The sequence below is a fragment of the Rhea americana genome, unplaced genomic scaffold (genome assembly GCF_003343005.1).
Source record: "Rhea americana isolate MKP2758 unplaced genomic scaffold, rheAme1 scaffold_63, whole genome shotgun sequence".
NCBI classification, from domain to species: Eukaryota; Metazoa; Chordata; class Aves; order Rheiformes; family Rheidae; genus Rhea; species Rhea americana.
This window is the reverse complement of record NW_028186790.1, coordinates 4,477,975-4,490,958: the sequence shown is the minus strand read 5'-3', so window position 1 is coordinate 4,490,958 and position 12,984 is coordinate 4,477,975. Positions and strand designations below refer to the sequence as shown.

General features: G+C 35.3%; 1 protein-coding gene across 1 annotated transcript in view; it reads right to left on the bottom strand.

The window, feature by feature from the left end:
• The window catches only part of APOB (apolipoprotein B), a 37,036-nt gene extending 24,631 nt beyond the window's left edge, over positions 1-12,405 (bottom strand). Inside the window, exons 1-12 of the mRNA XM_085320325.1 lie at positions 12,348-12,405; positions 10,571-10,609; positions 8,089-8,204; positions 7,100-7,245; positions 5,929-6,082; positions 5,588-5,743; positions 4,059-4,183; positions 3,791-3,876; positions 2,863-3,082; positions 1,564-1,791; positions 1,250-1,367; positions 981-1,127 (exon numbers count right to left, since the gene is read on the bottom strand). Of these exons, the coding sequence (XP_085176451.1) occupies positions 981-1,127; positions 1,250-1,367; positions 1,564-1,791; positions 2,863-3,082; positions 3,791-3,876; positions 4,059-4,183; positions 5,588-5,743; positions 5,929-6,082; positions 7,100-7,245; positions 8,089-8,204; positions 10,571-10,609; positions 12,348-12,405 (1,593 nt within the window). The remainder of the gene's footprint in view (positions 1-980; positions 1,128-1,249; positions 1,368-1,563; positions 1,792-2,862; positions 3,083-3,790; positions 3,877-4,058; positions 4,184-5,587; positions 5,744-5,928; positions 6,083-7,099; positions 7,246-8,088; positions 8,205-10,570; positions 10,610-12,347) is intronic.
• Between the last annotated feature and the right edge of the window lie 579 nt (positions 12,406-12,984).

Genomic DNA, 12,984 nt, shown 5'->3' with positions numbered 1-12,984 from the left:
ATTGGGTCAAATAATTTCCAGAATTCATGCAATTCATACAATTTTTTCAGGACTGCAAAATCACAAAGGACTTTATTTCTGTAAATGACTAAAACTGTTTTCATAGAAAACATTTTCATTTTCATAGAATTTTCACAGAAATTATGGTTTTATTGAAATTAATTTTTTCATCCTATATCTAGTAGCTTTTTCTTTCGTTTGTTTAAAAAGCTGAATGTTGGGAATAAGAAGTGTTCTCATTGGCAGAAAAATTCTCAGATTTTGGAAAAAATAAGATCATTCACTTTACGGAAATAAGTAGATCAAAATTTTCTGAATAAAAATGAAAAACAAGTTGAAAATGATTGAATATTTAATTTAAAAATGCTTCGAATGAAACTGAGTCTGATGACCTCAACTCCAAGTATTTGAAGGCTCCCAGGTTCCCCAAGTCTTTCTCACCTGGTCTTTTATAGTAGGAATTTGTTGATGTTGAAACTGCTATTTACTATACTAAGCTAAAATGTTCTGTGTAATGATACCCATTTTCTAGAAGATGCTTTTATGTTACTCTAATGTAAACCTAAATCTAAGTAGTGCAATAATGACAATCAATTGCCAATCTAAAATGGGGAACTGGAGTAATTCCTTAGCTAAAAATTCCTTAGCTAAAACCACCTCTAAATGGGCACAACTCCATTTAAGATACTCTTTGACAAGAACTGATCCAAACTTCCCATTTAAACTGAAGCTATGTAAAGCAGCTACATCTCAAAGGAGCAATATCCACTAAGTCACAAGCCTGTAGAACTTCTCAGATGCATGGATGCAAATTAAGTGAACTCATTAAAGGTATTCCAGAAAAGCTGAGGATAGCTAAACAGGAGATAGCAAAAAGACGAATTAATGGGAACATTTTGTTTCATTCAGTTATTTAGGTGAATAGTTAATTCAAAGTGAATTGTAAACAGTTTCTGCCAATTTTTTGTGATCCAAATTACCTCTTCAGTAATAGTCATTTTCCTGAATGCCTGGATGGCTGCTTTCTGAACTGAAGGTGATGCAGCTTCACTTCTGATACACATCTTAAGGAAAGATTTCAGGTTGGGTTTAGCTTTCTCCATTACTGTGCCCATGTTTCCAATAGCCTGTCAGAGATGAAAACACAGAAAGATGATAAACATTTTTTGTCCATCAACAGAAAAACAGTAATATATGAGCAATAATCTATAATAATAGCATGCGTAAGGAAAGAAACAAATAAAAATACCCTAAGTGTGAGGTATGTCAGCTCATCATCCCCAGAACAATCAGTGCCAAGCAGTGATACCATGAAGTCTGCAACATCTGTTATTTCCTCTGTCACTGTTACCTTCTCATTGTAGAATCTAAGCAAAGAGAGAAACACATTGGAAACCAAGTGCTTTGGAAACAAAAACGCTTTTGTATTTTTTAATTCCAAAGGAGCAAACTCATAAGAATGTCAAAAAAATCTCCAAAAAGTAACTACTCTTAGTGTTTACTCTAGGGATTTTAATGCCTTGTTGAGATTATTTCATAAAATTAGGGACTCTCTTTACTCACTTAGTAACGGAATGACTCAAGCCATAAAAAGAAGCTCTACTTGGCCGATACTGGGCCATGTTCAGAATTTCCCGCACTCTTTCAGCAGTTGGAGAAGGCAGTAGTCCAAGGGTATATGTGACCAGATCGACCACGAAGGGATTCACATCTCCAGTTCTCAGTATCTGAAGGACTGCACTATAGCACTCTGGAGTCCCGCACTGAGTCAGGGCCTGGACTGTGAGGGAACTGAAAGGAAAAGAGATGGCTTAGATCACTTCCCTGTTTGCGGTTATCTGTACGTTTGAAAGAAGCTGAATGTTTGAAAGAAGTATTCAATACATTTATTAAGGTGTGTTAATGTAAGCGATGCATGCTTATCTGTGCTTGGAAGTAAATCACACAACTGTTTATCAAAAAGAAGCTTCTTAGTTTTACAAGTTATGCTAATAACATGACTAGCTATGGAGAAGAAGAAAGTATTAACAACACACTACACAGACAACGTCACTACAAAGATATCTTTTTTCTCCAAAGATCTCACGCTTTCCTACACCCTTAACTATTCTAATCTAATGAACTAGATCGAGGCTTTAGWGTCTCTACTGACTGAGGACAGAAATTCTGTGTAAACTGAATTAAGCTCCGATAGCAGAGGAACAGCAAGGGTTGGGAGGTGGAGGATGAGGGAAGATGAAAGAAATATATCCTTCCATATCTTCAAAAATCTCACTTTCAGTGAGACTTATTCTTCAGTATAAGTCAGACTTGGAGTTCAGAATTAACATCATTTCCCTTCAACAAAACTGGATGACTTTTCTGCAGGTATTTGGTTGTATTAACATCTTTTCAGGATTGTGTCAGGCATACACCCTCCGTTGGGGAAGGGGAAGAAAAATCCACTGTTGTATTGGATTTTMAGCCTATGCTATATTCAACTGCATTTACTTTTATTGTTCATCTTCTCCAATTAGATAGAAAAATTTGAGCAGCTAATGATCAAAAAAGACAAGCTCTTTATGGAAGTCTAGAATTTTCAGACCAATTTAAATTCTTTTATTATTTACACCTATTTAATGCTCATGTTGTTATTACCATCYGAGTACTTCTCATGGAAAAATATTAAATTCAAAGTTTTTTTTCTTGTCCTTTCCTTGTTTCTTTTTAGAAAATTAATATGATATTTATCTTTCTGAAAAACCTATGTTTACATCTCATTACCCTATATTTTAAAACCATTTGTAGCAAGTCATCAACTTCAGAAYTGATTTGCTATGAGATGGACATACTGGATTGGCACAATGCACTGTTGTAGCGTACCTTGAAGTTTCCATCATCTTCGGCACAAGAGAGCCGAGAGTGGCATTGTGTAAACTTCTAAGTCCAGAAACAAATTTGTAAAAGAGTCTTGCTCTCTGCTGGTTCTGCTGGGAGGCTGAGAGTTTTTGCAATTCCTGAAGARTTTTGAGAACAGCATCCTCCTGCTTGGGAAATTTTGCATCTGTACTCTCCAGCGCAAGTCCTTTCTCTTCCAGTTCATCTAGCAATTAGAAAAATTACATTTGATATGTCTTTATCAAGGAGGTATGCTCATGTTTACCTTCTGACATACACTTAATATAAATATAAGCTCTCTTATATGTTAATTGTTGAAGTTTAACAGCTGAACAGTTTCTAAAAATAATAGAACAGAATTTAAATGTAATTCTCCCAAAAGTAGAATAATGATACCTATTTGCATAAATTTTAAATTGTCACAAAGATGTTTCCCTGATACTTTTTAAAATATCTGGGTTTGATTTTGTAATTTTGAATGAGCATATCTTATGAGAAACGTATGCTATTACTAGGAGTAACATCTGCTCCACGAAGAAAGTTGTTTCAGAACCAAAGGTGTAGTAATCATGGATCATCTAGATTTGGTAGCTGAAGATAAAAAATGCAGAAAAGAATTACAGCTAACTAAAAAAGTATTGTTAAACCCATTTCAAAAGATTAATTTTCAAGATATATTAAATATGTTAATTATAAATATTAAATTAAAAATTAATATGAAAAGACTAATTTAATTTAAAGTAATTTAAAACTTTTTTCCCCAATTTCCTCCCAATATTTTCTGACTATATTTGTCAAATTYCAGTAAAACTGAATTGTTTTGCYCCCCTCAAATGCATTTTTAATGGATTAATTGTTCACAAATGTTGTCTCTGTATTTTTATTTGACATTTATTCAGAACTGCAGATTTACCTCTATCAAAATTTCTATTGTTGATCTTAGGAGTATCTTCAAGTTTCAGTGTCTGGTTGACTTCTGTCATCACTCCATAGCGATTTCTAATAAACAAAGAAAAGTACAGTGCTTTAGTTGAGCCAAAATAGTTTTTAGGGATCTTGTCATGTCTGCTGTCTCCTTAAGAACAAAGGGAATATTTGGGAACTAAGTCAGAATTTGATGTGTTTCTATTCAAAATGAATTTATACAAAGAAAGTGTAATGATAAGTAGCATGCAACCTACTTGTATGAGGAAGGCAAGAACAGATGCTTTTCACTGCAGATGGCATCTCTTATATGTCTTTTCTTTGCATCAATATTGTAATGACAGAACTGAGTGCTCCTTAGAAGGGTAGATAGTGGGATGTTCTATAAAATAAATAGTTTGGCAGTCATTTTGCTGAGTATTTGAAACAAATATTTTTAAAGGCTGTCGTATTTGTCATAGTCTTCCTCTAATATTAACAATTATAACATGTAGAAAATGATGGTGCATAACTAGAATCATTCTCATAYCCAAAAAGAAAATTGTGCCAGTATCAATCTTTATTCTTAACTCTCTTCAGAGGCAAAAATCCCACTGAAATTTTCCCTCAGTCTTCGGTGAGGTGTTTGCCTTAGTGRTTACTTCATGATTGAGCCCCTGCTGTCTACAGGAAAGAACTCATTCAGTTAAACTAATCYGTAATTTTTAGTAGTCCAGGTCCCTCATAATAGCTGATGTTCTCTATATTTTCACTCTCATTACAGACATTCTAAAGATTTCCACAACAAGCTGTAAAAGCAGCAGGAATTACAAAGTGCGTTTTGTGATTCACTGAGTTTGAACTGGGGTAAGCTAAGCYTGCAGTTCGTGCTTCTCTCTTACTCAGTATTAGAGATCCACATGGAAGATGTGCATGCCTTAACTGTGGCAAAAGCGTCATTTAAAAACTACATTTTACTAGATGCCAGAGCTCTATTGACCCATGCAATCAAGGATCTTTCTGAGTTCTTTGGAGTCCAATAAAAGCGAAGCACATTGCCTCAGCTCTCCATTTATCTGCCTAGTTCATAAAACTTGTATCAAATATATCGGAAGCTTCTAGAAATGTGGCTGAAAAAGCCCTGTGCATGCAAAAGTTGCAGAGCGCAGGTGAATTTCACGTGTGCCACTCACAACAGCCCACCTACTGGCATGGGCGCAGCATGATTTAAAATCTCGATTTACTTTTTTTCAGGAAAAACACTCAAAAGCGCAAGTGATCATGATACCAGTAACAAATCTACAAACATTCACGTAAACAACTGCATATGATTAGTATAGATACACAAGCAGCCTGAACATGCCTCAGAAACTGGGACTTGTCAAACCATTTAGAGCCCCTTCCTGTACATCGCATACATATCAGGGTTCTGGTGGACTATATGGTTTACTTAAAATGRGAATGTTTAAAATTTTGACCCACAAAACAAAAAATTGGTATGTGATCTAATACAGTATTGCACAAGCAATAGTACCAATTCTGATATAGAAAACTGCCTATGAAAAGCTCTCCTCCAAAAAGAACTTGTCAAAATTCATAAGAATATGAAAGAAGGTCAACATACTCTTTTTTTCYGCATCTGTTTTTCTCTGTTGACTGGCACCAAAACTACATTCTGCTCTTACAAAAGAGTACAAAAAATCTACTGAAGCTTTTACAAGATAAATGCAAAATTAGTAATTTTTTATCATTTTAATTGGATGCTGTAAAGAATGTTATATCATAGAATTTTTACAGGTATACTTACTAGTCCCTTTATAATGGCGATGGGGCTGACATAATTTCTGATGGGACTGAAGTCATCACAGGCTCTCAGGTCCCTGTTAATTGAAATATCCTCAGCAATATTTCCTTTTCTAGATTTGAATTCAACTTCACTATCGCACTTTCCATACACAGTGTCCTGGAAAGAAGGAAGAAATTAGTATCTTTGTTCATGCTGTCAGGCATTTTCTGATCTAGCTGAAATGTGCCCTCTCTCATTTGAATTTCTAAGTCTTTTGAATATGATGTTTGGGAGTAAGTCTGCTAGGTGAGGTTTGTTCCATTTGTTAACGAAAGAAGGTGAATATTTTTAAAATCACTTACCATGGATATTGTTTTTACATTTTCTACTGTTTCTGTTGGCACAAGGAGAGCTGAAATGATCCCTCTCTTGAGATTCAGGACATTCAGAGGTTCATCCTTCTCGGGATACAGCTTGACTTTGGTTCCATCCTGAATGCTAAATTTTAGTTCATGCCTAAAAAAAAGCTCCAGCATTAGTATGAAACCATGTTAAATTCATCAGTGAAGAATTCATCATTAATAAACTGCTGGGCTATAGCTAAAGCATCACATTTATCTTGGTTTGTCATTACTTACTATTCACTGTTATTACTATTATTAAGTATCATTACTATAAAGTAGGAATTTCCCTGCAAAATCCTAGCCAAGGACATTCTGATACCACCCAGCTATGTCATCTAGGGCAAGTAAATATCAAGAGCAATGGCTGGAAGTTGGAGTTGCACAAATTTAGAGATGAGATAAGTAAATTTTTAGAATGAGATAATTATTAACTACTGCAATAGACTACAAAAGAATGAGAAGATTCTTGTCTGGTTGAAATCTTTAAATAAAACATTTTTATAAAACATATTTTAACACTGTCTCAAATTATTCTGAGATTTTATGGCTTGTTAACCCCAAAGGGAGTGGATAGGGAGGCACTGAAACRAGTATAAAGGTGCATGAGTAAATCACGCATAGACAAGGTGGAGAACTATCTGGGYGGACGGAGTAGCAGCAGTAAGTTACGAAAGCAGATAAGTAAGGAAAAGATAAGTTGTATAGGTCATTAAAGATCATGATCTGGACTTCAGTCTCAAATGCCTTTCTATTGCACAGTCTTTGTATCATGTCAGCAGTGGAAAATAATCTTAAAATGGATCCAGAGAGTCATTTGAGAATTTGCTTACACGAAGGAACATTCCATATGCAATAGTCTTTCAGGGGACTGTATAACAGTCTCCTGATATAAAAGATATAAATAAAAAAGAAATTACAGGGGAAAAGTCTGGATGGAAAGAAATCCAGAGCAGTGACATGTCAGGACTAAATTATATTAGAGACAGTTTGGACTGGAACCAGCTTATAAACCTGTTATGTTAACATCAAATGTGCTCTAARTCTGGGACAACATAGGCATGAAAGACTGTAACATTACAACCCGCTTAAAGTTAAGGCTACAAGTACTGAAGAAGGCTGTTTTGCTTACTTGGACATGGCATTTGCAAAGTCCTCAGAATTCTTTGACTTTTTTAGCAGGGCCCTGCCCTCAGTGTCAACACCAAATGTCTCCCTCAGGGAGCAATGCATAGTCCTCAGGATGAAGTGGCATAGCTGCGGTACCTCCAGTTCAACCTGAAAACAGAAATATTATGTGTTTATCCTYTTCTTGTTATCATTTTTCTAGGATCATTCAGTCCTTGTCTTAAAAAGTCTTCCTGGAGTTCATCAAGCGTCAGAGCCATGCTGACACCAGCTCTTGGGAAAGATTCCAAAGTTCTCTAAGCAGTTTAAGGTAACTTGAGGGAGATGGCAGGAAAACAGTTATTTGTTTGGCTAAAGGTATGCCGTATACTACATACATTGCAAATAAGCAGCCTAGGTTCTGGAGCTTCATAGTGCTACAAACCCTGTTTGAAAATTTGAGTAATTATGCTGATTGATGTTTAGATTCTGTCAGAATACTGTGTGCTAAAAAAGAAAAAAAATCCCCAGTTACTCCATTTCAGAAAAAAAAAATGTGAAAGGAAAGTTTTGGGGAAGATGYAAGGAGATTGTGATAGGCACACAATAGATAACCCCGATCCTGTCTTGACTGTCATCACCAACAGGCTATCAAGTGGTCTTCATGGAATCAATGAGCTGTCTCAGTTCAATCACTAGAATTGTTTGATGTGCACTGCTATTTGGTAGACTCAGCCTGGGAGCCAAGTGAAGCTGAAACACCAGATCTTGCCTCTTTCTCCCCTAAAAACCAAATAAGTATTAAATGCATTAATTCATATAGTGGTATGAAGGACTTCTGCCATCTTCAGTGCCATCTCCTGTTTACAAAAGGAAGCACTTAGACTTCAGGCTTCAAAAAATTCCAGAGAATGGCCCTGTTGGGGAAAACATTGAAGAACACTCCCCACTTGTCAGCTCCAACATTCTTAGGTAAACAGCCYCAACGGGTTGTATTTACTCCTGTCTTCTTACCTTGCAGGTGATCTTTGAACCACTTCTAGAATCTGCTGTTCCAGTGATCCCATTTGATGTTTCTGCTTCATATGAGTAAATATATTTCTTGAGGTGTTTAAATCTGGTTGCATCTTCTGTGATTAGAAAAACAAATATATTTTAATGACTTCTGTAGGATATGCCTATGTAGATCTCCGCAAGGCATACTTAGCTACTGACATGTGTGTAAATTGAAATGAATGAAATATGGAATGAATGAAATAAATGAAGTATGAGGACTACCCAACTGTTTTTTTTTTCATATTTGCTATAAGAGTTTTCAGACAAAGAAATAATGTCTTCATGTCAGCTGGATACTTTCTGAAGTGTAAATTAGAGCTCAGACAGAAATTGTGGGCTGAAACAGAAATTTCTGGGTTCAGTGCTCTGTATTAGTGAAGATCTGACAATAAGACTCCATCTGGCCTTAAAATCATGCCTCATTAAAATCAATGACAAAAATATAAACGAATAAACATAAGATGTGGATAGTTAGCAGAATTGTTTTCAAAATGACCACATTGCTTCTCAAGTAAGCCAAGCAAATAGTAGTTTTAAAATTGCAAATAAAATGATTCACTTCAGCTCAGACTACTGCATCATAATTTWAAAAAAATGCAAGCAGCTGATTTATCTAAGTCACATGGCTAAATTTGAAAGCAAAAAAGCACAGAAAAGGATGGAGCATCAAAACCAGCATTCCTCTTTACCATTTCACTCAAATCTACAGAATATCAACCTGCTCCTGAYTTTTCTGAAATATCATCTACTCTAATGAATTCACTCATTACATCAGTGAATTTCACTAGAGCTGACTTTTTAGTGGAGAGAACTTTTTCATATATAGAGGGAGCAATCAGAACAAAGCAAAATCACTAGGTTCTAGAGTAAGAATTTGTGTCTCTGTTAAGATTAAAGGAAGCCTAAAAACCTAAAATGGCTGTTCTCAAAGGGATTTATGTTTAATCCGTTTTTGTTGCTTTCAGAGGCAATTCAGCTACAACAGTAAATTATACGAGCATGAATGAATGTGGTAACAGAGACATAAAGAAAAGAATATTTTGGCTCAATATCAAATACAAATAAGATCTTTTGGTGTCTGAAACATATAATGTAGGGCAAATAATGCTCTCAGGTGCATTTCACTCCCATTATATTTGCAGGCATCATTTTAAACTAAAAACAAGATCAGGCATTTTAAGTGATGGTGTTAGAGTAGTTTAGCTGATTTGCGACTAGAAGTTACTACCCTCTCTGTCGAGACTGGGCAACTCTCTGGGACCGTGATGCTACTGTGATGCTGAGTGAACAGCYGCTTTCTCAAGTTGCACCAAGGAAGTTATTTGTGACTGTTAGAACGTATTTGAATCCTGATCTACTTTTACAGAAAACAAAGGTAAAATTATCTTGGTGTAAACTCACCTGGCTACCACCAAATCAAATAGTTTTGCTTGCCTATGCCTGCCATGAATGTACTTATCCTTACTCATCCTCTTAACTCTGTACTTACTCATCCTCTTAACTTTCTGCTATCCTGGACTATACCATTATTTAACAAACATTCTCAGAAACTTTTGCAACACTAATATCTAAATATACTAAAACTAAAAGATTAATTATTGCTTGATTTCCTGCTTTGTAGCAGAAATCAAAGGAAAAGGAATAGGGAAATAGTAAAATTAGAAATGCAAATACCAAAGAATTTATCATATTAAAACTACACAAGAAATTGGCAGAGAAGCCCAGAAAAGTCTTCTGAGTTGGTTCAAACAGTTGAAATAAACTTGATTGCCTGGAGATGGTGCTAAAGTATCCAACAAGGAAAAAAAAAACTTGAAGATCATAAGGGCCAAAGAACAAAACAACTCATTCAATACTTTGACCCTATGGTAGAACATTATGTGTCTAACCAAGCAAGTCAGGGTCAGCTTATTATACAGACAGGGTATAATGTCAGCATTTTCTGAGTCTCGACTTGTTTTAATAAATTGCTGTTGAGTTGATCATTTATTCTACAGATATTTAGATATCCAACTGCAATTCTGTGTGTTTAGCAGCAACTATGAAGGTTAAAACAAAAGTGAGACGCAGCCCAAGGTAAAGTGAAATGTACATAACCTCATTGCTCAAGCTTTGTAACTGATAAGTAGCGATTTCCACAGTAAGGAATTTGCACCTGAGAGRGCACATAAAGAAATCAATAAAAGAATAAAATGCAAAGTTTATTAAAGAGAGCTTTTGAGAAGTTACCAACACAATCTAAACTTTTCAAACCTGAAGAAGTTCCTGAAATTCTGGGCCATGCCTTATGGATTACTAAATTCCTAAAATAAAGGAATACTGCCATCACTTTTGTTTCCGCTATTTTAGAGGGAGAGATTTATGGAACAGGAAAATTCAAGCTGTGAAACATATACAATATAACCATAGATAACAAAAGCATATGCAAYAAATCACTTACTTGAACAGCCTAGATTTCCACTTTCAGGTGTTTCTTCTTCTGTAAAGAATAAAAACAAGAATTAAAAACTGGATAAGCAGTTTATAGCTATAAAGCAAGGACTATGGAAATACAAATGTGAATACTACATTTTCAGTGTAATATCTTGTCAGTTCCCACTAGCTTTTGATGTAGTTTGGCACACTGATATAAATCACAAAGCCCCTATTAATATTGATGGTACAGAGTGAAGACTAAAGAGAGTTACTGTAATTACCTTGATATTGTGAACTAATAGCTCAGAATAGGATCCTGAGATTATGGAATTAAACTATTTTGAATCAAACTGAGAAGGATCAGATTCTGGGTTAACAAATATTTTTAAAAGCCCTGTGATATGTGAAMTAGAAAGTTTATAAATAATGGGCACAAAGGTATACAGATAGACTACACTGCACTACAAAACTGTCTTACTGAAAAGTTTTAGTCTATTTGAAGACACAGAAATACTGCATAATGGATAAATGGCTGTATTTTGCTTTCTGTGCATTGGTAAAATGACGACTTTGATGAGTAATAAGGCTGTTCTCTGGTATTAAATCTTATTTGAGTTTTTTTTCAGGCAGACAAAATAGAAGAAATGGGAATTGCCAAGAGACAGACAAAAAATATGCAACAATATTGATGATCAAGACAAATATTTATTTGTTGAATCTTTTGTTTAGAATAATCAATATGTTATTTCTGAAAATCAGTTTGAATATTGAGAGTTTATACTTCTGAGGAAAAGAACACTGTTTGGAAGCTCATTCCAGTTAGGAGGAAACATTTGCTCCAACAGGTCTTAGGTTCCATGTGATTGTCTATTTTAAATAAAATATAATAATAATATAGTCAATATATTGCGCTCATTTGATGGTAAGTCTTTCCTTGGAATATTACACATCAATGCCAGCACTTTTCAGACTGTTCCCTGCAGACTTTCTAAGTTTCTAAGGCTGACTACTCAATGTAACAACACTAATAATAATGGTTGGAAATAAATGCATCCCATAAAATTGTGTAATGTCAGTTCACTCAATAAAAGTACATTAATCCAACAAAAGTGTATTTATGATGGATTTGATTTGCATATAAAACTAGACAACCTGCCTATTTGRCCCCAGAGCACATTCACCCCTTAAGGTTCCTTACATAACACTGCAATGTTGTATTCTGAAAAGACACTTCCTGGGAAGCAAGAAGATAGCTTACAATCCACTAAATCGTACTGATCCAGGCTACGTCTCTTCTGGTCTTTTTTTTTTAAAAAAAAGCTCTACTGGCATACTACTTCTGCTGCTACTGATGACTATCTCACTTTAATACACAATTGTATTTCAAATGTCAGTACCACCTGCCAAATAAATTTTATTTTACCAGTCCCATTTTTTTTAAAGTTGCCACAAAAGAGATTAGCAATAGCTGAGGTAAGTCTGAACTGTAAGCCACAGTATCTTCATGGAGGTGAAAAGGATAACATTATGAAAAAACAATTAGGCAAAAATAAGGTACAAGAATGCTTTATAAATTCCAAAATATATCAAATCTAATCCAAAGACACCAGACAACACTTGCAACTTTTCCTGCATTGGGATCCTCCTATGATTGCCCAGTCCTATAGAAAGATGACATCTTTCTCACACTTTTCCTCTCTGATTGTATAGTCCATTGTCCTGCTCATTTTTGCATTCTTACTATTTCAACAGGTTCAGTAAACCAAGCATCTAAAAGTACCGACATAAAAATTGGTACTTACGTGTGAGAACACCACTGCTGAGCAACAGAAAGAGCAGCAAGAGCTGCACAGGGCCCATGATGAGCCCTGAACCCTCTTGCTCTCCCCTCCTCTGCTTTTCCTTCCCTCCCCTCTTCACCTCTTTGCTAATGCCTCAGAGGTAGAGTGAGCCTTCCGACTTGGACCTCCTTTTATATAGTCTATAGCAAGCAGCTGAGGCAAACGGTTTAGAAAGCTCAGAGCAAATTGCCAAAGGTCCAAAGGTGAGAGTCCCGGATCCTCACTATGTTCCAGACTGTGCTCTGCTTTGGTTGCTGGGAGTCTCTGAAGGCAAAAGACTGAACATATACCAAAGATAAGTTATTCTTCCAGTTCACGTTTTTTTAAATTAACAGAGTTTTTAAAACAAAATGCCTCAGTTAGAGTCTAACAATCTATTCAAATAAATTTCCCATGCTTCCATAGGAAAATTTACAATGTATAAATTATAAATTACGGCTGTAAGAATTTATCACTGCAGCATATTGTTAGTTTAGAGGTTGAGAGGTTTGAAGGGTACATGATATTTTTAGACTCCTTTTTCTTGCTTGTTAATAACAGCAAAAATATGAAAGTGAGATGATAAAGTTTATCTGCAGAAATGAAGGCTAACCTAATG